This window comes from Lampetra planeri, chromosome 35 (assembly GCF_965212315.1).
Source record: "Lampetra planeri chromosome 35, kcLamPlan1.2.h2, whole genome shotgun sequence".
NCBI lineage: Eukaryota > Metazoa > Chordata > Hyperoartia > Petromyzontiformes > Petromyzontidae > Lampetra > Lampetra planeri.
Genome location: NC_136141.1, coordinates 1,501,313 through 1,527,636, shown reverse-complemented (window position 1 = coordinate 1,527,636; position 26,324 = coordinate 1,501,313). Strand labels below are relative to the sequence as shown.

Below are 26,324 nucleotides of genomic sequence, written 5' to 3'. Positions count from 1 at the left end.
GCCAACGGATGACGTCACCGCTAAAAATAACGACTCCGCATTCAGCAGTAGTTGCCGCCTCGGCTGAAGCGGAACGCCGCCTCGCTACCTCCCCCCCTCAACTAAATTACTTAAACATTTATACCGTAACATTGTTTAGATTTACACTGCGTTGTTGTTGTCGTCGTCGTTGCTTCGAACGCCCTTGGTGATGAGGCGAGAAGGTGAGTTCGAGAGTTGCGTGTCGGCGTTCGGACGCCGCTGAGGTGGGCGAGTCAAGTTAATTGGCGGTAAAAAAAAGAGTTTTGGATGTTCGCGAAAGTTGCGATTCGTGTCGCGATTCGTTTATTTATTTAGTCGGCCGTGTTTTAAGAGTGAAACAAAGCGTCGTATTCACGCGGGTTACTCATAAATAAAGTTTAATTAGTTTTTAACAGTAGCGTACGTTAAAGGCGAGGCCTGCACCGCAGCCCGCTATCGCCTGAACGATGTATTTTGAATGAACGTGTTTGTAAATTACAAATGTATCGTTAATTATTACGGAATTAACTTCCGGCAATTACCGCGCCTATTGATTACGTTAAAAAATTCACCCGCCTCCCCCCCCCCCAAAGGCCGCCAACAGCAGTCACCCAATGTGGTTCATGGATCCCGCCATACGACTGTGGAATGGTCATCGTTGGTGGCTCTGCATGGGGGATTGAGCGGGAAAGCTCTTGGCTGAGCTTCTTGAGGTTGTTGAAGGCGGGGGGCGATGAAGCCGTTAAGGGAGATTAACATCTCGCCTCTGGGCGAGTGTAACTCAACATCGAAATGGATGAGAATCCGTTGAATCTCATGGCATCCATTGAGAGTCATTTGTCAATCCACTGCTGCGGTCAGTCTTGGAGGTTGACATACTTCACCACTTGGGTCAATGGGGGTGGTGGGGAGGCCAGGTATGGTTCAGATGTCACTCGCCCGCCACTTCTCTTAGTCGTGGCCGGGAATAATCTCATTCAAACGTAGCCTTGTTTAAAAGTGTCTTGAAGTAAATCAACATTGAATGAGCACCATTGTATCACGTACGTGTATAACCGCTGTCTTTACCCAGCGATACCCTCTAACGCCAATGACCAAACCGACCTGAATGCCTGTGATGTTTTCAAATTTGAAAAGCCAAGCAGGTTTTAGCCTGTCCTAGTGCTTGGTACGACCGACCACTATGTAAATAGATCGTTATAATAGGCAGCCCGTGGGGTCTACGTGGTGAGAATCGGTGGTTCGTGCCCGCGGCAGCCGTTGTACTTTGGAACCCGTTCGACTTAACGAAAGGAGCCTCGGGAACGGAACCCCGTTCGTGAGCCGAGGACTGCCTGCCCTTATATGGACGCTCGTCCGTTTCCTTAAACACCACACTGAATCACTTCACCACGCTGAATCACTTCACCACACTGAATCAATTAACGACCCGCAACGGCGTGGATAGAAGGACCCCCCCCCTCATCGCAGTGGATCGATACGCAAGGATGGGGTGGTGGGGGTGTGCACGTGCAAAGTTAAATATTGACAAAACCAACACCGCCTTGCTACCGTGTTGTTTACCTTGGGAGGAAAACAATGTATAAACAGCGGCATGTGATTCGTAGCGCCTCTGTGATAGCCCTTCATAAGAAAGGCGTTAATTCAAATGTACGAATTTTTTTTCATGCGTAGTTATTGCCTTGTGTTGTTAACCCTGTGTTTCACTCTTACACTAAGGTGTTGTATTTGTTCAGGTGCATTAAACAGCGTGGATAGCACAAACTCACGTAGCTTCCTATTTACATTATTGTTAATTCACGGGGTGTTTCACTTAAGTTGTTGAATTAAACTGGCCGCTGTTTTAATATTAACAAAAATATGATTCCGAATGATGGTATTTCATAATTTTAAAACATTTCGCCCGGAGGTCGCAAAGTGCTATACATAGCTAAAAACAGAAATACGCTTTTTTCAGAAAAAGAGTAACACAACCCTAATTAAGAACGCAGGCTAGTGATGACACAACACGCAAAGGACTGCTCGTCTCAGTTGCTGTGTGTTCTGGGCCGTTCCACGCGGCCACCCGAGTTAGAAATTACGGTAATGATGAACAAAATACGTAAAGTGTCTACCAAGCACATCGTGACGTCGCTAGAGTAACTTTTTTGTTTGAATGATGTCGGTATATTGACGTCACTACAATTATTTTTAAACTAAACTTTTCCCCATCTTAATGTAGCATTATTGGTGTTTTCGTAGCCAGTCCGGTGGCAGTTAGTTAATACTCTTTATCCACGTGACGGCCTAGGTGAATACAAGATTAGACGTATTCCATTTTCTCCCAGATTATAAGATGTCCCGTGAAATAAATCGCATCCTAAACGTGTGCCTGCTATCAATAAAGTTATAGAAATCTAATGTCTCACGCACACCTACCAGACTACACGTAAGATTGTATTATAAAACATCTAATTCTTCCATACTCTGTGGGCACTCAGTCGGGTAGTGCCATCTGTTTTAGGAAATAATCACTGGCTGCCACAGTTGTGTTGCGTAACAAGTCACGGTGTCTTCACTTTTCCACAAGCATCTTGTGCGGTCCTTGCCTTCATTGGTGGCCCTGAACCAGTATCAAACTTGCAAGTCCACATTCCTGTTGGGTCCGTAAAGCGGACATCGATAACGGTCCACCGATTCATCGACCAAAATCACTTATTATGCTCATGATACGCGCATCAAATTGTGCGTGTTAAGATGTTATTTTTTTTATTTGTACATGTGTAGTTTCACCCTCAAGCCTTCAGCCACTAGATGCAAAGTATGCTTGGCAATGATAAAAAAAACGTCTTAAATAACATGGCAACCCTGAAATGTAACGTTGATCAAATCACATGGTGCAAATCATCCATCACACGCCTCGAGTAAGATGAGCACCTCCTGGTGCGGCCGTACCACTTGGTTGAAAGGAGTGACTCTCCTTAGGCGAGATTGTCCCCCCTTCCCGTCATAGGAATGTGGAATTTTCCCCAGTGCCTCAGGTCCACCAGTGCTAATGAACGCAGCCTCGCACCTATTTGAATAATGTTTTACGAACCACGAGCCCTTCTAACTTTAGTCATTTTGTTGTCACTCTCTTGCTTGCAGTCATGCCCAGCTTCCACGTCGGCACGCGATGCCTTGTAATGGCGCTCATGTCGAAGCCGTGGCAACCCAGGCTCAGTCTGCTGGAGCTGCCGGAGGATGTGCTCATGTGCATCTTCAGCTACCTGCCCGTCACCGACCTGCTTGCTTTCCAGGCCGTGAGTACGGTCCCCTCCCTGCCCCGCGTGACCACTGATTGATGTGCTCCTGTGGCCAGCCGTGTTAATTTAATCCGCCTTGTACTCCTGGGATGATAACATGTAGAATTGTATTAATTATTTTTATTTGGGTATTATGTAGTCGTTAAATGCTGACTGCTAACATTTAATTTTAACAACGATGGAAGTTTTCAGCCTTGAGTAATCAGGAGGTGGCTGCCATTTTTAAAGGGGCCCGAGTAATCGACCACCCAAAAAAATGTTCTACAATTTTAAGTCAATTTATTAATTTTCCCAGCGCTCGTTATCTCTCCGGCTGGGTGTTACGGTTAAATTATCCCGGTGTGGTGTGCCGCTTGGTGTGCAGGCCCATCCACAGCTGCGGCACCTGGTGGAGAGCCATCCCAGCGTGTGGGCCAATCTCTCCTTCCAAGGGGTGTGGCCGTGTCCAGACACCATTCAGCTTTTCCAGCGGTGAGTGGCGACACACACCCACCCACCCAACCATTTCTTAAGGCTACGATCCACTGTGGCAATTTTATGGCAATCATCGCCAGCTATGGTTGACACAGTATTTATTCTTGGACATGTGCGAAAAAGAGCTTAATAGCTCATCGGATTCTTCAAGTATAAATACATATTCTGATCCTCATTTCCTCATTGTAAAACAAAACATTTTTTTAATATAAACAAATCTGATCGCATTTCCTCTCTAACTTCCAATCGGATTGCATACTGTTCAAGCTCTCTTAAATTGAAAGAAATGGCTGCCCCAAGTTTTGGTACGAGTGGATGTGGAAGAGATGGCGTCGTGTGATGGTGTGGTGTGATGTGATGTTGTGGAATGGTTGTGTATTTGTGTGATGTGTGATGGTATGGTATGGTGTGTAAAGATGGTGTAGTGGTGTGGAGATATGGTGGGTGTTAGTGTGGTGTGATGGCGCGTGGTGTTTTGGTGTGATCATGTGCTTTGATGGTGTGGTGTGATGGGTCAAGATACGCATGATGGGACTGACCTATTTCAGAAGATTAATTTCAGCTACGCACTACTGTGATGGGCTCAAGAGAATTCTGCCACTCAATTGTGTTGCCTGCCAAGTTTCCAAAGACGCTCGTGGTTAATGTGTTGCTGGTGTTGATTGCCGTCAACGATTGCCGACGTGGATCCTTGCCTCTGCAGCGTCGATGTATCTGTGCCTTCTTAAACCTATCAGCTGGACATGTAAGAGGGTAGGCTTGTGATCCAGAGATTAGTTGGCGGCAGGAGATGGTGGATCGTGTAGAGGGTTGGGAAACTCCCAAACCCGCTGGGTTGAGGTGGCTGGGATATGACCGAACATAAAGTTGGGTTGTGAACCCCCGTTTTTGTAGAGCAATGATTCTGCATCCACACGCACCCGATGCAGACCCTTCCACTCCCGTTGCGTGTTGTTGTACCTGGTACGGCCTGAATAAACGGCACGTCTACACGACCATTATGTAAATGAAGCTGGAATTACCCGGATGTGACGTCAAGAATAGGGATGGCAGCCATTGCTTACAAAATGAAACGTGTTTTGCTGATGTTGTGATGGCGGTTGTGCGCAAACACAATTCGCACACAAACAACTACATATTCATCAATAACGCTGCCTTACAGGAAAATATATAACAGGCTATATTTTGGACACTAGCCCATATAAGGTGTGCTTGCAGCAGTGAGTGCTAATACAATTATCCAGGTTAGATTGTATTATGCCTCAAATATAGGTTTTTAGTGGTTAAATCAATGCCTATTGTTAATTTTTCACAAATTTGATGGATTTCGGCGATTTCAAGTGAAGTAACAAAATCAGCAAAATGTTTATTGAAAAATATGTACAAAAATGTACAACAGGGAACTGACGCAACCACTTAAAACACAAATTTTGACTTAACTTTCGTGACTGCAGGAATTCATATTCTGTGGTTCTTTCGGTAAAGTCACGTAGATAGAAAAATAAGAAAAAAATAAAGTGAATAAAAATAATACAAAATAAAAATGAAGAACACTAAAAACATTTGACGTGTAATTATAGCTGTACATGTCACCTGTATACTTGCATTCAAGACAACGCTATTACATAATCCATTGCGTCACGTTCTGGTAAGATTCGGGCTGTATTTGAGGGTAGCCCGACTCTGAAGTCGGCCGTCCAGCGTGGCTCCACACCGGCTGGTCCAGCTACAGCCCCAGAATGTGATAGTGTGGCCATCTCAGACCCAGAAAGTTTCAAGTTTCATTTATTAGGTATAGCCCTGTGAGCCATGCGGCTCTTGAGTCGGGTGCAACCGCAACAAACAAAATATGAACACAACATCCCAAAGCGACGACGCGTAACAGAAACTTCCTGGAATAAACCAGCAAATATCCCCCCCCCAAAAAAAGTATTAAAACGCTGTGTGAAAAAATCACAATGTGGTGCAAGCCAACAACAACAACCATAAAACAATTTAGATTAACCATATGTTTTTAAAATCACTAAAATAAAGCTAGTTTCAGAAGGGCCTGAAACCAGCCAGCTTTTAAACACGCGTGTGCTATGCAGCGTCAGTTTTAACTCCCTCGTACCTGGTGGGGTGTTTTTCCACCAAATTTTCTTCCCAGATGCAAAGCACTCTTTAACGTGGACTTGTCCAACCTTGTCATTCTTGCAGGACCCTCTTCTTATTCAGAACCTTGAGTGGCAGATCATTTTAGTACTCCTTATACTCTTGCATGTAGTCTGTGTTGTGAATATTGAAGTGAATATTGATTTTGAAAAAATGTTTTTACATCGTGGATGTTTAATATTCAAGACTCCTACAACCTGACCAATGTCAACTTTTTTAGGGTTAAGTAATTAATGGTTTAACCTCCTTTCATGGTTCATGGTTGCTTCATGGCAATTGTTAGATATTTCAGTGGTTTTTGATTTTGTGTGCCTGGTGTTTGTATTCCTGTTGCGTTGTGCAGGGCGTCCAACTGTGGAAACTTTGAGGCATCCGTGAAACTTGCCCTGGCCTACCTCTACAATGAAGGCAGTGAGTGCCACTCAAAGTTCTGTAGGCACCAACGCTACATTTCGCGTGGGTGTAACGAACAGGTCATTATGCACATTGTGTAATAGCAGTGGAGGTCCTCTTAGCCACATTGATTAGGGAGGTACTGTTTGCAGTTGATATTAACAACTATCCATGGGAAATCTCCTGTGTAAGTATGGATGATCGGAGCGATAGGCTGCTGCTTCAGGTTGACTGCTTTTTCGCGGAACGGCTGTAGATAGCAGCAGTTGTGATTTAAAGTCTTGGACAGATTACTCCTCTGTCTGTGAAATGGCCATGTAAAATAGGTGCAATCTGTCCTATGGCTAAAGGGAGTTTCTGCATATAGTTTCTGGCCACGGATAACAGGCACTATGGATAATAAGTATTGCAGATAATAGCGGTCGACTATAGTTTACGGAAAGCCTGCAGCCAATCTGTATTTTGTGCCCACCACAATGGCACAATCGAATAATGAAGCTGGATTCATGGTCGGCAGTGAAACGGTGAACCGTTACATACCTAGCAAGTTTGTAGGGGACATCGTAAACATTGCAGTGGTACCGTTTGATTTTTGTTTTTATTGATGAAACCCAAAACGGATTAAACATCCGTTTTAGTTATCACTTCCCTTCTATCAAATATTTTCAAGTCCTAATTTCCTGTTGCACGACCGTGACGCTAAACACGTTTAGCAAGAACTAAAGCTGTCAAGTGAAACGTTTGCAAGAGAGGAATCTTGTTTGTGTGTGTGGCGGTGGCGTGTCGCAGTAGCGGTGGCGGAGGAGAGCCGGCCAGAGCGCAACGGGCGCAAGGCAGCGCACTACTTCAGCCGCGCCGAGCACCTGAGCTGCGGCAACGTCGGCATGGCGGTGCCCTTCGTGTGGATCTTCATCCGCCCGCCGTGGTCCATGAGCGGGGCGTGCTGCAAAGCCGTTGTCTTCGATAGCCTCAAGACGGAGTGCGAGCTGGCAAAGGTGAGGGGTTTGGAACTTGCCCACGATGAGACCCAGCCAGTGACATTCGAATGCAGATAAAGAAAATGCGGTCGTGATCTCTCGTGACGGAGGTCCAATATCCTCTCACAGTATATTGTAAAAGTTTTTGCTGGCTGCCTGGCCACGCGTCACTCAGCACACTTTGCGACTGGCTGGATGCCATGCACCACCCAGTCCGCAGAAGGAAGGGGGCGTGCGGATAACCCATCACGCGGGTGGAGGAGCGCGGTGGGGGTGGACACCGAGGGGAAGAGCGGGGGGTGGGGTTGGGGATGCACCGGGGAGGGGTGCGTGAGGAGGGGTGTGCCAGTGGTGGGGGGGGGGTGACTGGGTTGATCTGTGGGTTGTCGCCCGCGAGAGAGGGGTCCTGAGGGTTGTCGCCAGTGAAAGAGGGGCAAGTTGGGGGCGGGGTAGAACCATTGTCCAACGACTGGTACATTCACATCATATACTATATTGTAGTTTGGTATATCAGTTTGGCTGGCTAATGGGATGGAGGGACGGTGGATGGTAACGTCCAAGGACGTGCACGTTGCTAGTGTGTGTCTGTTAAATGACATCCTGTGTTACCAAGTGCTTTTACTACGCACGGTGCCGTTGGCAGATCTTTACTGTTCCCTCGCAAGTGAACAGTTTTTAAATGCCAGCAGTCGACGGTGTAATTAGGTAAAGTCAGGTTCACTAATGGGGATTTTTCAAGCATTTTGGAACACATGAAAGGCATTGTATGAGTTTTACTTTTTTACGACCAAGTTAAACCCCGTATTTATCCAATTTCAGTATGATGCTTTTACTTGTATGAAGAAGTTGAGGATCATTTCACAGTGGTCATGACACTAATGTCTTTACCGTTGTCTTGCAGACCGGTGGTGCTCGTCTGCTGTACTGCCTAGGAAAGGTTCTGGGATTTTTTGATGTAAGTACTTTGTTTGCAGTGTTGATTTTGTCCGATAAGAACTCTAGACTCGATGTTGAGGGAAACATTCTAGAAATTTTCAACGCCATGCACTTTTCATTAAGTGCCCTGTTTGTGAAGCAATATTTCCATACGTCTTTTATGCTTCGGATGCAACTTTTGATAGTATTCCAGCACGTTTGCTGCTGGCGTTGGACACGTTAAATCTGCCTTTTTTTCGGCGATCCAGCACTCGAACCTGCGTACGCTTGCTGGGCATGCATAAGACACCCGTGTGCCTCTCTTCCAGGATGAAGAGAAGAGAAGCGAGGCGTTGCGGCTGTTTGATGCGTCCGCACAGCAAGGCTCTGTGCTCAGCGCCTATCTCACGTGGAAGTCGAGGCATCGTTCAGTGGTAGGCCACAACTTTTCTTCATTTGCCAGTGGTTTTTCGTGATCTATACATGTTCGTGTTTGCAGGATGGCGAAGTGAGATGTAGTAATCACTTGCAATCTGCCTGCCTCGCCTTAGTAGAAAAATGTGGATATTTGTGTGTATCTATGTATTATGAGCTTGTTTCCCACGTTTATTTATTTAGAAGCGGGAAAAAGGAAAGCTAATACATTGGCGGTCTGGATGATTTCATGTCTCTACATATCAAGCTGATTGTGTTAAGACCTTGAGGGTAACACTATTCTGACATGATTTGGGCAGGTGTAATATTCGAGGGTTGTTTTTCAATCAAAAGTTATTCTTTAATTCCCTTTCTCGGTTTCACTAACCAGCCCGTTGCATTTGTTTCTCCTCCAGGCCTCAGACCCAGGCCGACTGCTGCAGAATCTTCGAAGGCTCAGGGAGTTTTCGGACCGTGGCTGCTGGGAGGCACAGGTGTGTGCACTAGTGGCGAGGCGCTTTCAGCGATCGTCGTTTGCAGATGTTCTACGGATAACATCTAGAACTGCGTATTCACTGTACAGCAGAACCCCAGTAATTCACAACTCGCTCAATTCTTGACTCCCCCCCCCCCCCCGTCAGTGTGCGATGAGGCTTTGCGAAGGGAAATATTTTTTACACCTTTTCAAACGTAGCTCTATAGGGAAGAACAACGCTGCTGAGAGACGGTGAAACTCCAGATTGTTTAACGTCGCACGGCCTAGCCATGCAGACTTCACCTGGTTGCCGAGGGGATTGTGCGTTTGTTGGACTTGGATATCAAGTCACAAAAATGCAAACAAATACATATGGCAGATGTTCTGCATTTGTCCGTATGGAAAATATGGGAAACTTGCTATAATCAGCAATTTGTTTGCATATTTTTTTGAATTTGGAGAGTATTCTCTCCCATATCAAAGCGGATTATCTGAGTTGTGCCCAATTGTCCTTCCCCACCCAGTTACATTCTCACTGTTTGAATTGATCACATTGTTTCCATCACAGGAACGCAAGCCAATTGCATTATACACACACGTCTAAAATAATTCATTTGCGTGCATGCCTAATTGGATGCGTGCATACCAAGCTTCGCAATAATCGTTTTTTAAACAACGCATCCATGACATGCCTTAGAGGGGTTACCCACCGTCCCATACAAAACCACAACTTGCGCGGTCTCCCCAGGTCTCGTTGGCGGTGGCCCTGGCACAGGCGTGCACGGGCGGGTGGCTCATGGACCCCGAGGTGCCTGCGGCGCACCACTCGGTGCTGCGCTTCTTCCAGTCGTCGTCGCCGACGCGGACCCACCGCCTCTACCGGGTGCAGAAAGGCATGAACGAGAACATGAGGTGTGCGAGCTCCCCCCCACCTCATCACGCACACGTCAGCGCGGCATTGCCGCCACCTCCACTCGCCCGCCCCTCCCCCAAGTGGCGACAAGCCGCGTCCTGCCGGCAAAGTGGGCATCTTAAGTGCCGGCGTGGTTGCTGTGCCACCCCCCCCCCCCGCATTGTTCTCCGGAGCGAGAGTCATTTTGTTGATGGGAAAGGGTGGCCGCTGGCTGCGAGAGGCTTTGCGGTTTTTGTGCGGGTGGATGGGGAAAGCGGCTGCCCCCAAGTCCTTTGGTCGGAGCAGATGTTGGTACGACCAAATGTATCAGTAAAGTCACGTAGAAGGGAAATAATAAAAATAAAACATTTAATAATTCTCACGACGTTTCGGCCACAATGCAAGCAGCCGTCCTCAGGTAAAGACCAGGTCTGACAGACGCTGTCTCCCCGACAGACCTGGTCTTCACCTGAGGACGGCTGCTTGCGTTGTGGCCGAAACGTCGTGAGAATTATTTTATTATGTTTTATTTTAATTATCTTATTATTTCCCTTCTACGTGACTTTGCCGAAAGAACCAAGAAGATGAATCCCTGCAGTCACGAAAGCTTTAAATCGAAATTCAAATGTATCAGATTTATTTAAATGGCTAATAACAGTGCCTTATTTGATAACCCACTCATTTACAATGTGTTTGTTTATAATCGCACTTCACTGTTATTGGTCACGTAAAGAAATTGCAGCCACCAACTGAAATATCTGATCTCGGCGCATGGGGCTCTCGATGCGAGTTTAACCGTGCGAGCTCAAGTCGGCGGGACGCTGATGCCAGCACCGGCGTCGTGCAGCTGCTTTTAATGAAACGTAAATATAAGTTATTTATTATCGAGTAGTGAGTGCTGGAGATTTAACAATCTTTCCTTTCCACGATTTTGAGAGCATCGTCACAATTTGAATCGCGAATCAATTGTTTTGTTGTCCTTGTGAAGCTTGGAGTCTGCATTGGCTGCAGGGTTTCAGTTACCCAGTCACACCATACATACATGAATCGGAAATGTTTTCGCACAACTGTGTGTGTGTCATAATGATGGTAAGAATCTATTTTTAATTGACAAATAGTTACATGGGGTTGTCTGATGGGTTTTCGGGTTCTACTTCATGTTGGGCAAGATGTCCAATGTCTTCTGAGGAACTTCAGTTTTTCTTCAGTTCTCTGGCAACTTCTTTAGTTCTTCATTGCCTGAAGAAGCTCCGCACATGGCGGGAAACGGGCGTCATCCTGTACGCCACGCGGCACAAACCGACGGCACATCAGAGCTACAAAGCACAACTGCGAAATCCGACGTGATTGGTCACAACCCTATTAAGGGCCCTCTCCTGCAGACCGATTGGTCATGCTTTGGCGTAGAGGTTGGGCACTTATCTCTCGCCGGGTGATCGACGAGTGATCGCCGCTTGTTGACGGCTGCGGGGGTTCGCCGCAGGTACCTGCTAATCGACTGGCTGGCGGAGGTGGTGACCACCAAGGAGCTGTCGAGTGCGTGCCTGCACACGACGGTGCAGTGCCTCGATCGATACCTGCTGCAACGGCCGGTCGAGCGCTCAAAATTGCAGCTGCTGGGCATCGCGTGCATGGTCATCTGTTCACGGTGAGCGCGAGCGTGTGACGGACCGGTGAAACCCTCTGTGTGGGATCTCACACGCTGCCTCAAGGGCGAGGCTCGGGCCATAGCTCTTGGATGGTCACCGTTTGTCCTTAAAAAAGCTCCTTTGAGGTGGGGAGGGAGGGCGGTTTGGGGGGAGGGGGTGGGGAAGTTTTCTTTATCCAAACTTGTGGCCTATTCCTCTGAAGAAGTGCTTAAATTTGGGATGGTTGTTATGCTGTTCTGTTGAGACCTAATTAGGGTGAATTTAATTGTTCATAAAACAACTTCCCAAATAAATTGTGTATAGCCCTGGGCGATTGCATCTTTTAAAATGTATATCCACAGGCAACGTGATTGTGTGAGCCAGCGAAGAAGTGATGGGGCATGGGTACACAAGCGTGGCAGGCACGTTGACCGACTGCCGCTTGCGCCTCTGGTCGTGTTCGTGCAGGTTCTTGTCTCAGGATATCCTCACGATACGCGAAGGCGTGTGGCTGACGGACAACACGTACAAATACGAGGACATGGTGCGCATGATGGGTGAGATCATCGCCGTGCTACGGGGACGCATCGTGGTAAGTTCAGCGCGCAGTCGCCAATCCTGTACTCCGGCGAGATTAGAAATGGGAGCGGCACGTGTTTGATGCTGCTAATTGTGTTGGTACCAGATGACTCTCTAGGCTTGGATGTGTCGCGTGCCGTTAATCAACATTTGACGATGTTCTGTTTTCTGTAAAAGTCCCCAGGGAACTAAAAAAAATGTTGATGGATAAATTCTGTAAATCAGAATTCAAATAGTAACATTAATCGAGGCTATATGGTGCCAGGCTATCCCAGCACTCGTTATTGTTGTAGGGATTTCGTTTTCCTTTAATTTACCCGCCGTTAGTACCGCGAGGTCTGTGCACAGTGGCCTTTGTGGTTATGCCGGTGGGTGAGACGATCAGGCCGAGCGGGGCACTGTTGCCTGCGACGGGCGGTGATGGTTCCCCGGTCCGCAGCGCTACCGCTCGGCCGACACGACAACTGCGTGCTTGTGTGCGTGGGAGCGTCTTGTCGGTTAGAGGGAGGACTTTTTAATTGGAGCGCGATCTCAAGTCAGCTGTACAGGGACTCAAAAAAGGGGTGGCATTTAATTACATTTCCAAAGTTTGTCGAACCGTGCTGATTGAAGAACTTAACCTTGTAGTCCGAGTCTATAATACGTGGTATTCAGGGTGATATCTGAGTACATTTCCAGAGGTTTTTGGTTCATTTGTGAATTCATTCCAATACGGATACTTCATTGCAGACGGCCGGTTTACTTTCCGCAAACAATCGGGCCTGAGTTAGGCCTCATGAGATAACCTCCGAATGCTGTGTCGTTTTCTCTCGGTACTTGTGCGAGTCCACGGGGCCAAAACGTTCCGTGAAGGGGGGATGACCTTTGCGTGACTCGGGTAAACAACTTATCGCCTCGTACGTAATGCTCCCGGGGCGGCCGCTGTAATCACGCCAGCCGCAACTATCGCCTCGCTTCCTCCTTCACTCTCGGCGCCCGCCGGTCTGATCCCCCCGCTAATGGTGGCCTAATTTCCAGAGGCACGGCAAGGAGAGAGAGAGAGCTGCGTGCAGGCGAGGCGGCGTTGAGAGAGGAGGAAATCCAAATGTCGCGGAAACGATCGGTGGTGCTATGTGCGCCGCCGGCCCGTGTGTTGTTGAGCGGCTCGGTCGGAAGTGTGTGCGCCGAGCGCTTGCTCGCTGAGCTCACCCACGTTGTCCGCGGAGGGTTTTGGCAGCGTTTTAGTGGCATTTTAAATTAATTCAGCTGAGATGATTCGCCCTGTGACCGAATCTTCCGGCATGCACGTACGTTGAACTTCTTTCGCGCCGTACGTAGCCAACCGTGCTTATCGGACGGAGGTTCTCGACCGTGTCTGATCTCGGAAGCCAAGCACGTTTCAGCGTGGATAGTGCTTTGATATGTGACCGCCCTGCACAGCAGGTTAGTATAGGCTTTGGGGCTATCTGTTGGGCAATGTAGCAGCATCAATTGATGTTTTGTACTTCTAATCGCTATGCACTCAAATGTCTGCGTTTGATTCCTGGTCATGGCGAGCATCGGTAGACCAGTGATGTCTGAACTGTTGCCACCCAACCTGACCGCCACCAACGTGAACCGACCATTGTGGTGACGTACGGTCACATGACCTCATTGACTCGCACGGTGTCGGGGATGAAATCAGTCCAGCAGTCGAGTACCAAATGTGTTCAAGTGTAATCAATCAGCGCGGGGTTTCCACCTTGAGTGTTGCATTTTTCAGACGACATTGACAGAATATGTTACCACCTTGAAATCACATTGTGTTTTAAAGTTTAACAAAACAAGGTGGTTGTTTGCAACAAAAATAATAATTAAATATCCTTGGTTTGAAAAACAACGCCTGGAGTGGTTTTTAAATGGCATAGATTTTTTTTTGCGTGCAATTATTTTAAAGTAAACAAGCTCTCTTGTAAATGCTGCCAGGCTGCTCGTGTTTCCTGCCATTACAACAATTACCCTTGTTTGTGTTTATCTTCTTGGAGATAAGGCCATTGATGTAAGCCCAGCTTTGCAAACTCTGATGTAATCGCTATTACCCAACAGCACATTCTGCAGGGAATTGCAACATTAAGGAGTTTTTTTTTTCACGTAAAAAGTCCATTACAGGAACCTCTACCACATTAAGGTAATGTGTGCGCAGGGCTCATTAAAAAAATAGGACCTTTTCTGGAGATTTTGCTCGTTCTGCAGTGGGACAGACAGGTGGCAGCATTTCTCCTTTTAAACAGTTGATGATATGCTTGACGGGAGGTACAGATTCTTACGTTACAGAAAACCGACTGGATATCGGCCTGCAATGCACCTAATCGGCAGTAGAATTCTCACGGGTCTGGTTTGTATTTCTGTTTTGTGGCAAAAACGGCAGTAATTCTGATTTGTACTTCACGCACGAGCCCCACCGGTGGCGCCGTGCGTGCGTGCGTGGGGCTGCTTGTGGGTGACCGGGCGGGCGTCCGACGCTGCCCTCTCGCTTGTTGTTTCACACTGCCTCCCGTGCGTGCCTCTTGTTCCGGGCGTGGGGCGTTATCACCCTGCCTCCTTCTTGACGTAACGGCGCAGGATGTCGTGTTGTGCCTGAGCAGCTGGATTGCCGGCACTGCGATAAGCGCCACCTCCGGCTTCGCTCGCGAGGGCCTCCTTGTTTGTGTTCTTTTTTTTGGGTTTCGGGGAAAATTACCGACGGCTTCGTTTGAATGCCGTTTTTATATTTGCCGTTCGTTGGACCGCTAACGATGCGGCAGGACTTGTCTGCGCCCAAAAGGCGAAAGTGTGTCACGGTGATGTCCTATTAAGATCAACGGAATTTCCTGGTGTGATTTTTTTTTTCCGACCCACCTTTTAAAAGCCACACATTTTTCCAAAAGGATTTGTGTGTCCCTAAGTAGGTTTGGTATGCGGGTACAAGGACCGCACTGCACACGCAACATTTCTATCCCGTAGCGTTTTATTTCGGTTGCACCCATCGAGTCTTCGATGAGTCAACTGTTAAAATCCTCCTCTGGTATAGAGGAGCACAGTTATTTATCATTGCTTCACCGCCTCAACAAGGTTCACGCTAATTGAATGTGATGTGAATAATGCAACCATATTGGTAGTTCATCGGCGGTTAATTAAGAATTGATTATAATACACTCACGGTGCATGCATCAAATGATTGTGCATATTGGCATCGGTCATAGTAGTTTTGATGATATAGTTTTGTGTAAACAAAAATAAAACTTGCTTGGTTATAACAGAGAAATATTACCTTGAATCGTTAACCTTAATCGTAATGACTAGTAGATTATTGAGATTTAATCATTAATTGATTGTTTTATTTCTCTTCCTCAGTGGCTTTGTATTATGCATTTATTGAGTGTCAGAGTTTGTTTTTCATGCGGGTTGTCGAGTAAGCCCTGGAGCAAATATGCCTCAATTGACGAGTGCCATGAAATGGCGCCACCTAGCGACAAAGGCTCGTGTTTTGGTGGCATGCCTCATAAATTGGCGGTGGGGCGAGTGCGTATAGGAGGTGGGGCTTGTGCATGTAGGAGGTGGGGCTTGTGCTTATTGGCGGTGGGGGCTAGTGTTGGGTTGACTGAATGTGGTGCTTTTGCCGCACGTTGCTTGGCAGGCCCCCATGGTGCTGGAGTACGTGCGCGTGCTGCTGGCGCTGGAACCTCTGGACCCGCGCGCGAGCTGCACGCTGAGCTACGTGTGCGAGCTGTCGCTGCTCTTCACCTCGGTGACGGCATACTCGCCCGCGCACCTCGCCGCCAGCGCCTTCCTGCTCACGCGCATCCTGCACCGGCACGGTGAGGAGGGATGAGCCGCCCGTTCTCGCACCGCGAGGCTTGCACCAACACACTGGCGCACTCCTTGCACGCTGGGAACATCGTACTGTGGCCTCCCACAGTGATAAGTACACGCACATATGCACGTGTCTTACAGGGTGTGATCACCTGCCACACCCTGTAACATACTTGGTGGTGCAAGTGCTGTTTGCGAGCGTCTTTTTGAGGCTAGCACAGCACATGAGGGAGTTGGTGACCATCACCTCGGCCACCATTTTCTCCCTAATGCTGATGCTTACACACTTCACTAGGTACTAATTTTAAGGCTGAGTCAACCTAGGAGAGGTCCAGGACCACTTCATATATTTGTCGCCAGCTCTTGGCTTTGGGAGGGAATCGAACTCGGGTTGCAAGGTTGGTAGCACAGTGCGCTAACCACTACACTCCATTTCCCCACTGACACACATACACAGCTTAGAATGTGTGATGTTTCTCCACAGTGACATGCAGACCCCCCATTAAATATACGTGCTGTTCTTCCACAGTGACGCACACAGGTGCTTACAGAGAAATATCACCGAGGGCTTTCACTGCTGTCTTCCCAGCCAATCTGCAGGGAACTAAAACCAAACGTGGCCTCGTTCTGTGTTCCCTCCGCAGCCGTTCTCTGGAGCAAGAAACTCGTTGACTTCACGGGGTTTTTGCTGGAAGACCTCATCCCTTGCACACTGCTGCTGCACAAACAGTGGTGAGTGGCGCCACCGCCGAGGTTTTTGCGCTTGTACTGCGTAGCCCTCGGGATGTGCTTTTGTGCTCAATGTTGTTCGGTCTTCCTCGCAGCGGCTTTTGGCTGGCCATCGAACAAAGACGGTTACCGCATTGCACGCTCTTCCTTCCGATATTAGGAAGCCACTGGAGCTTACGCACTTTTAAATCCAGATTGAAAACTTTTTTTCAGAACTGCTTTTTGTGTTTAGTTTGTTCTTCCCCCGCATCTCCGATTATCACGGTTGGCTACGTACGGTGTGGAATAAGTTAAACATACAGTGCACATGATGTCCGATGTTGAGCTCCGTGTGCTGGGAGATTATTCAGGAACTTAACGGTGCAGCGTACGTTCTCCCTCCGTTGACGATGGTGTTTAATGTAGGCCAGCCGATCGATGTTGGCTGTCGACGTGGAGCGAAGTGTTGCACCATGTCACCGAACGACACGCGGGCATAACTCGAAAGGGCATCGATCAGAGTGGCGTGTGTTTGTCCGAGTGAACGGAGGCGGTGTTTTTCACTCCGCGGTGAAATTCGCCTGCTGCAGCTGCTGACGCAGTCCTTTTTATCCTCCCCCCTCCTCCAGCTTCCTGGACGAGGTTCCCAAGGACCACAGGGAGGTGTCGCTCGTCGCTGTGAGGCAGAGGTTCTCCGACGATCGTTTCCAGCGAGTGAGCGAGGACAAGGTGAGAGCCGCCTCCCGTTTGTTACCCCTCGTCCGTTAATTCCATCTGTGTAGCGTCCCTGTTGGTTGGCCGTGTAACGGTTTGTCAACGCATGCGACGGACGCATCGAATTGCACGTGACGCAAGCGATAATTATTGATGATAGTTGGTAATTCCATGCGCACTTGGCATTGCGGCAAAGCGCGCATGGAGATTGTTGCAAATGAAATTGACGAATGCTCTTTTTTTGGGTCCGTTATCAAACTTTTGCGCGTTCTAACTGGCGTGCGGCGCCGTGCTCTTGCAGGTGCTGGACTACTCGGAGCTGTGCGCCGTGCTCGGCGTGAGGGCGGAGCCGCTCTGCCTGCTCCTGCCGAGCGTCTCCGCGCGGACTACCGAGTCCCTGCCCTTCCTCACCTCCCCCCCCCAGCGCAAACCCAAGAGGTGAACGTCACTTTTGGGAGAGAGATTCCCAGCAGACAGCAGCTCGCCACGGTGGCTGTGACACGTTGACGACCTTGCCCGGCGGACAGGAGGAGGTCATGGGTTCGATCCCGACCCTGACGCCTGTACATTTGGAAGTTTGCGTGTCTCTCTCTCTCTCACTATGGTTGCGTAGATTTTTCTCCGGGTCCTCCGGTTTTTCCATCCACACGTAGAAACATGCTTTTAGATTAATCAGCTGCTATTAATTTCCACATGATAAGCCACCTCACTAGGCTATCATTTGTGATAGCCAGGTTGCTTCTGATGAAGAGCATTATAGCTCAGTGGGCCTCACCTGGTACGATCATAGTTTTAGTTTATTATTACGGTTACTGTATAGGTTGGCCCTGGTAGTTCTCGGATGCGTTTTCCGGTTGTACCGTGCGATGTTCGGCCTGATGTCGGAAACGAGGCGTGGTAACAACCTGTAAACACGCCGGAGAGCGCCTTCACAAAGTGGACGTTGCAGATTGCTTGGTCCAATTATGTCGGCCGGGAGAGAATTTTTTCACTACATTGGCTTAAAGTCGTTACATTTATTGACAGCTACTTGTAAATGTTTCCACTGCCAGATCGAGGTCAACCGATGCTGTCGTTAAAGGCCAACCCACACTTGTCAGAGATTACTAGAAGCTAAATGGATATTTTTCCGTGTGAGTTTTTGTTGTTGCTATCCTTGAATCGGTCTTCACAGTTTAAAATCATCGATTAACCACAATCCGATGTGGGTATCGGTTTGTAGGCACGCTAATTGTGAACCTTGAATGTGTGTTGCCTTTTCGTCGTCAATGTCTTCATCGTTGGAAATGCTTAACGTCAAACTATATTCTTGGTTCTTTCGGTAAAGTCACGTAGACGCCCTTTACGCAGCAGTGGATTGACAAAGGAGCAGTTACACGTGGACACATTTTCCTTTTAAGCGCATTCCTCGGTTAGTTTCACACACACCGACAACGACCGCAGATCAACGACGGGGGGGAGGGGGGGGGGGCGTGAGTGTAAAGCACACGCACGGACACAGCTTTCGTGGTCGGGGCTCGCGACTCGAAACGGCCGCGTCTCGTTGTCTTTGCGGCAGGCGCCGAGAGGACTCTGAGCGCGAGAGCCTGGCCGCGACGCCCATCATGGAGCTGTCGTACCACGCCGAGGAGGAGGAGGGCGGTGGCGCCGAGTGGCCCGACGCGGGAGGCGAGCACAACGTGAACGTGGGATTCGACGACGACGATGCCCTGTCCACGCTGTGCGATGACGGTGAGACGGCACACCGGCGACGTGGGCCAAAACTGTCGTCCTGTACAAGCAGGTTTTCTACGTGGGGGGGAGGGGGCTGCTTGTGATGGACAGAATGACCCCCTGACCCTGCGGATTAAATGAGTCACAGACGGTTAATATTTTACAATGTAACGCGGTTTTATTTCAAATGAGTTGAGCAACTTTCCATGTTTACAAAACGGAAATGTTTCTCTTGAAACGCCAATTTCTGGTGTCGTTTTCTGTGATTAGGGCATTCTTTTCTTTACATCGGTGACCAGATTGTAGCCGTCTGCGAATGTAATGGTTTTCCATCACATTTAGCTGATTTAAAGTTAAATGTATTCACTGCATCCCGAATGTAGTTATTTGCCAAACTAAAGAGAACATGTACATTTTTAACCTACGTGTTTGTGTGTAGATCAGGATTTTTTGGAAGGACGTTGGCATTTTAATCTATTTTGTAGATTTTTGTGTTGTTACACTTTCTTCAAACAATGGATCTCGCTTGAATTCAAACAATTGAATCGTAAACCCATGAACAACTGTGCTCTGCTGCCTCTTCGTTTCAGCCGACCAGTGCTTCTTGGACGGGTCGATCAGTTCGGAGACGACGGATGTGCTGTCCAACGCCTTCTTGCTGCCCAGCGACTGCAGTAACATGGACGTAGACGACGACAATGATGACGACGACGACGAGGAGGAGGAGACGGAGAACGTCTGCGAATCCCGTCACCTCTCGGAGGCTTGCGGCTTCCCGTTTGACGACACGGCGGCGCGCCCAGAGTGGGGAGCTTCCCGCCACTCTGAATGCTCCGCGCCTGGTGCGAGCACGCCCCCGTGGCTGCCGCTGCCGCCGCTGCCGCAGTGGCCATCGATGGCCGCCACGACCGCCCTCGGCCGCCCCCCCCCCGTGCCCCTCGGACTCGATCTCCGATCCGTCGGGACGGAGCCGCGTCGCGGCGGTCGTCCCGGCGAACCCCGACGGCCCCTTCGCCTTCAGGACCATTTTGTGCAACGGCGGCCAAGGGGGCGGTGGGGAAGCGAGGCGCGGTGGCGAGCACAGGCAGCGGGCAAAGAGGAAGAACACGACAAACCACCTCGGGGTGGAGAACGCTGACGTTGCTTCCTAGCACGCGGAGGCGGGAGCGCCATGCCGGCGACGCGTAAACCAAAATTGTGTTGATGGTGTGTGTGCGTGTGTGCGTGCGTGTGCGCGTTTTCGATTAAATGAAAGTGCATTGAAAATAGTACAAGAGGCTGGCAGGAAACTTCACCTGGATTCGGAGAGCGTGACCTGTTTACAAATGTTTTTTTCTTTCTCAAAACCACCAGCGCGCACGTGTTTGGAAATCGTAGCTTTATTTTTTGTATGTATGTGCTCTGCGAGTCCAGTTGCATTTCATGTCATGCTGTTGGATAACTACATCTCAATAGGATCTGTTACGGCGCCAATGGTGTGCAAGCTAATGAGACCGCTGGTAGAATATCCAGTAGATCAGCACCTATAACCACTAAGTAAATTGACAGACTGCTTGCCTGCTCAGACCTGAAGATTTTTTTTTGCAACCGATGAAAAAAAAAAATTCAGAACCATTTTCCTTACACATTTACCGATCTTCATTTTTCTCATTGGAATTGAACGATTGGCACGTTTTTGCAAAGCCATTACGTTTTATTCCTCGACAAAAAACATCAACAGATCTGCACTGTGCCAATACTCAGGACAAACTTGTATGGGTGCAAGCGGTGGAGAGGGATATGGAGTCTTGCGTTTTGGGATGATAACACAATCTCAATGATCGTGTCTCCGGCTCCAGTTCTCGAACGTAGGGATCTGCCGAAGTTTACGATTAAACCTACTTGACGAAAGGGATGTGATGCTGTAACGCTTCAAATGGTTCAATGCGCTTGAAAATGTGAGCAAAATATGTAATGTGAACTATTAAACGTATTAAAGACTGCCCCTCCCCGAGAACATTGGGGATTTGAGCCATTGCTACTAATTGAAATAAATATATAGAGTGTACAGAAGTAAGAACTTAATCTGCAGAGCAATGCTGGTACCTCCTCCTGCACATGTTCCTGTCTTACAGATGAGCAAGGTTGAATTAATGGAGGTGCCTTTGCTGAGGTAGAGCCTAACTAACGTGTGTTGACCCTGTTGAAAGGGTAAGCTGAGAGCCTTCAACTAAGTGCCTTGAAATGATGAATCGTTTCCGTGTTTAACGGTCGAGGGGACGAAGTTGAATAATGTTGCGCTGCTCGGTAGGTCCGAGTGGCCACAATGGAAGTGCTACCTAGTGCCATTTGCATGAGGTTGAGCGAGTGACATTGCTGAAACCTTGCCACTCTTGAAGTTGCTTGGAGCTCTCTCATGTAAAGCATTGCATGTGTGCAATGAGAATTATGATGGTGTCTGCATCGGTGCAAGATGTCCATTTTCCAAAATGGTGTGTGTATATATATGGCCTCAACGTGCACGGAGCCTGGCACAAGCGTCGTGGTGACGCCACCGCCACTTTGTGGCGAATGGCGGCTGTTGTATATATGGGGTGCTGCGTTGGCCTTGGGCGCACCACTTCCTCTGGGCTTTTGTTTTCGGTTTGGAAAATAGTGTCATCTGGAGAAGTTAAGTCGTTTTTCTAATTTGAAAGTAACTTTTTTTGTTAACCTCTAAATATTCTCCCGATTGCATTTCGAGCTGGGTGAATGTTTAGCAAGATTTTTTTTTCCTCGCACAAAATCAATGCGTCCAATGTGTAATGTTACAATGTTGCATTCACCAAACCTGTGAAAGCATTTAATGGAATGGGCATGAGTCTCATGGGTGTTGCTGCTTGCGCTGGTAACGATGCCCTTGTTTTGGTATTTATGTTTTAGTATTTTTTTTTTACATGTCGAGTTTTTCAAGAAATGTTATTGTCTCCAGGTATTTAACATAGGCATCGATGTTCAAAGTCAATTTCCTTGTGACGTCCACAAAATAAAAAAGCACTGTTTGGTTTCTGTTTACTACTCGTGCTGTGAACAGCTGCTTCGGCTCAAGGACGATGGCCTCAGCAGTCACCGCAATCAGTCTGCCTAACAAGTAGACGTACACCGGGGAACCACGTGTGAGTCGGTCCGTGAACCCGGTGATTGGAAGTGCAAGTTTTATATACGATATTAAATGGGTGTATGTTATGAACTCTTGTTTTGAGCATCCTCGTATCGTGGTGACTCATTAAGTATTAACCCACACGCTGTCGTACTGGCAGGAAGTGCTCTGCTCTCTCTCAATGACTCAATCGTGTCACATCGCAAGGTGAAAATGTGCTTTGTCCGCATTGCTATATCAGCATTCGCTTCAAGATCACTTGCAAGTCCTAGAATGAGTTGTCCCCTTTTCGGCCTTGACTTTTGAACAACCCTTGTGAGTAAAATTTGGGGAATCCTGACTGAGCCTTTCATGGTTGTGCTGCCAAATGTATTGCGGTTTGAACTTTTTTTGTCGTGAATCTTGTCTGGCAGCTACACGCGGGTTAGTTGACAGCTGTGAATGAACTTGGTTGTGATGGGCCGTGCCTGCTGAGCAATTGTTTGGGGGTCGTCTCCCACCTCATTAGCCGTTGATGCGGCTGCAAAAGGAAACTACCTCTTTGTGTGGGGGTCTTCTGCGCAGAGGAACCTGTTTCAAGAGTGAAACTTTGTGAGGCGATTCTGCTTTCACAGTCGTGCACAAGCCCAACAACATGCCACCGGTTTGATGAAAAACATTCAATTGTCACATCTGGCTATGCGAACACTTTATTGTTTGGCATACCTAGATGATCTTACCCAAATTAAACCAGTTATGAATCTTTATAATTGGCCGTGAACACCTACGTGTGATATAAACAAACACGTAAAAAAATAGACATGTTTGTCCATAACATCTTAAAAGTAAAACTATTTAGTCGTTTGTGTTGTGGGCAATGGGCCATCTCCGTCGGACACTGAGGGGCCAGAGTGATAGTCGGGTCATGGTTAGAGTCTGCACTCTACACCATGGGGTCTGAACCTTAATTTAACATCAACAATTTTTCCTGATGAACAATTTTAAATTGGCATATGAATTGTTATCTCATTTTAGATATCGTCTAACAGACAAGCTTAACGGAAAATATTTCCACATACTAATTTGTATTCAAAGTTAAATTACAAAATGTTTCTGCTATATGGCATTCTAGGTAGTCATGTTGAACATGGTTTAGATAATTACAAGCATAATCAGTCATCCTTAACCCAATTATTATGAGCAAAGACTCAATTATTTATATGATAAGTGGGCCTAGGAGAGAGTCACAAAGTGGGTTATACTCGTGGATTTGTGAACCACACTGCAGCAGGGCTACCCACAATGCAAAGTGCCAGCAACATCATTGGCCCGTTTAAAAAACGTGAGAACGATGAGTTGCAGGAGCTTACGGGAGTCGTACAGCTTGAAACCTTCAGCTTGAAACGTTGATCATCGCTGATGTATTACAATGCGGTGGATTATGATGACCTGTTGGATAGTGAGTTCTGCGGTTTGCCGTGCTGTTAACTCTGTTTTGTCGGGAATGATGCCATATTCTCCTGTGAAATATACAATCGCCGAAACAGTCATGGCTGTTTTGGAGCAGGCCATGTGGTGGGTGTCTTGATATCGGCAACGTTTAGAAAGGCGCAGTGCTTGGGTAGAGAAGAGAACTGAAGGTGCCTTCCTGAATCGGTATTTAGGTGTTGGGGTGGCAGCACTCAACACGCTGTATGCTGAGACCCTCACCAGAACAAGCGGATTGAGGAACGAACTAAGTTTGGCTCCTCCAACGTTGCATTTTCTTCCAGTGCCGGGTTTTTATCGCGATGAATTTAACCGTGAACATTTGGGAAAGTAACAATGTGTCCTTGTTGATGGTGAATTCCGGATGAAATCACGCAATTACCTTTAGTGGCGTGTATGTAGCTTAATTTTATTACGTCTTTAACATTTCGCGTTAAATGCATTGCAGCATTATTTTTGGTGTTTCAGTATTGAAGGGAATGACTCCAAATCGGTTTAGAGATGTTTTAAGTACAAATTTTGCTGGTGATCAAGTATTAGTCTCAAAGAATTGAATGGCCGCTTTGTTTTGCCATTACAAAGAAATGAGAAGTGATTCTGATCAGTGATTACATGAATACAGTTTTATAAATTATCAGCACTTGTTTTTTCCAATGCTTGGTGCTTGATAGTTTCATGTGAACCCTACACGGTACGGTTGATTGTACGAATCACATTTTGTTGTAGATGCAGAAGCATAATTTGGGTGAAGATTGCGTCGCAAATGAAATTATACATTTATTAGACCCATTGCTGTTAGTTTCTGTTTTACCAAATTTGCGAGCAAACGGAGATTTCTCTCCTCCTTGCTCGGTTATCTTTCGAAAGGAACGAAAACATTTATTGGTCATGCTTTGCTCGATAGACAATGTTGCTTTTGGGAGGCAGCTTCGTGCACACGTTTCTGCTGAGAGCATTTAAATGCAGTATTTATTGGGTGCTTGCAAGTGTCGGGGAGAGTGGCAAAGATATACAAAGCTTAGAATTAAAACGGTACATATTTACCCCGGTGTAAATGTTATCTCAAAGCACAACAGCGATACATGTATCTTAAACATTGACTTTATTTTCCCATTGGACAACTGCCAGGGACTTAACTGAAGCTGCAAATGCCACTTGAACAAATGTTAATGTTTCACAATTGTTATTTGAGTCTCACCACTGGTGTTTGCCATATGGGGATGAATTACATCTTATGCAAAGCTTGAGAAAGAGCTGAAACAGCATGTTTACATGTTTAAATTACAAATGTATGATTTGAGTGTGTGATAATGCAGTTGAGGGCAGTGCTTGGTTGCGGACATGGGAAGTTTTATAGCCGAGTGTGTAATTTACCATAATATAGTTGTACTTTTAAAAGTACAATAAGTTGCAAGAGGAGAAAACATAAGTTGTTATTTGAAAAAACAGAACTGATGCAGAGGATAATAAAATCTAACTTTTAGTGCCTTTTTAAATGTCACGACGAAAATAATAATTGGTCGCATGTAACAAATTATCTGCGTGTTTTATGTGGGATTTTGTACATTGAATCATAAACTGCTGTAAAGAACATTGCTGTGCCTTGGCTGCTCGTCATTTTGTTGGCCCATGATGATTTGATTGCAGGTTCAGCCCCAGCAGTCTGTAAATATTCCACGGGGTATACAATGACCTCTTGACGGGTTGATAAACTGGTAACATTTGGCGTTATGGTTTGTAACTATACAGTGTGTGCAATTGCATTGTGCTTTCAATAACATAAAAAAATGCTAAATGTATATCATTGCAAAAAGACAATTTTGACGCATCTTAGAAATACGGTACAGTACATTTTTAGCCTCTGCCCAGGAAAATCCATTGACTGGATGTTTTGAGGAGGGCCCTGCATTTGGATGTTTGGCCAAGTTCAGTATTGCTGATGGTAGGAAAGTCACGGACTCGACAGTAGCGTTCTCCGTTTCGAGGCCCATGGGCCACTGGCGGCCTCTGGTGGCCTTTCGTGCGGCCCCTGACAATACACAGCACGTGACAACGCCACCACCATCATCATCATCGTGCTGCTTCTGTCAAACGCAACAATGGTCTCAAATGTGTGGCGTCCTTCGCACTGCTGATGTCTTGGTTCTTTCGGTAAAGTCACGTAGAATGGAAATAATAAAAATAAAACATAATAAAATAATTCTCACGACGTTTCGGCCACAACGCAAGCAGCCGTCCTCAAGTGGAGAGCAGGTCTGTCGAGAAGACAGTCTGAATGTATTTCAGACGTGAGAATTATATTATGTTTTATTATTATTTTATTATTTCCATTCTACGTGACTTTACCGAAAGAACCAAGAAGATGAATCCCTGCAGTCACGAAAGCATTAAATTGCTGATGTCTTATCGGCGAAAGTGCCCCCCCCCCCCCTCTGGGAAATTAGTGACGAACGCTGCTCTACACTCGAGCTCAGAAACATTGTTGCTGTACTGCCGTCCCAACCTGATATTATCCTCAGGCAGTCGCCCAGCTAAGGGCTCACCAGACTCGAGCCTGCCTCGTTGCTGAGATCCAACAGGGACGGGCACAGTGCGGAAACAATTTTGGT

At 47.2% G+C, this 26,324-nt stretch overlaps 1 protein-coding gene across 1 annotated transcript; it reads left to right on the top strand.

Annotated features, from left to right (window-relative positions):
- On the top strand, positions 1-25,308 carry CCNF (cyclin F). The gene is given in 18 exon segments (XM_078610793.1): positions 1-203; positions 3,127-3,281; positions 3,649-3,755; positions 6,256-6,323; positions 7,095-7,300; positions 8,184-8,237; positions 8,527-8,631; positions 9,028-9,105; positions 9,835-9,998; positions 11,462-11,626; positions 12,075-12,198; positions 15,820-16,000; positions 16,640-16,727; positions 17,333-17,432; positions 17,719-17,855; positions 18,976-19,148; positions 19,721-20,055; positions 20,057-25,308. Coding segments are annotated over 18 exon segments (2,478 nt in total). The 5' UTR covers positions 1-190; the 3' UTR covers positions 20,282-25,308.
- Positions 25,309-26,324: the final 1,016 nt, after the last annotated feature.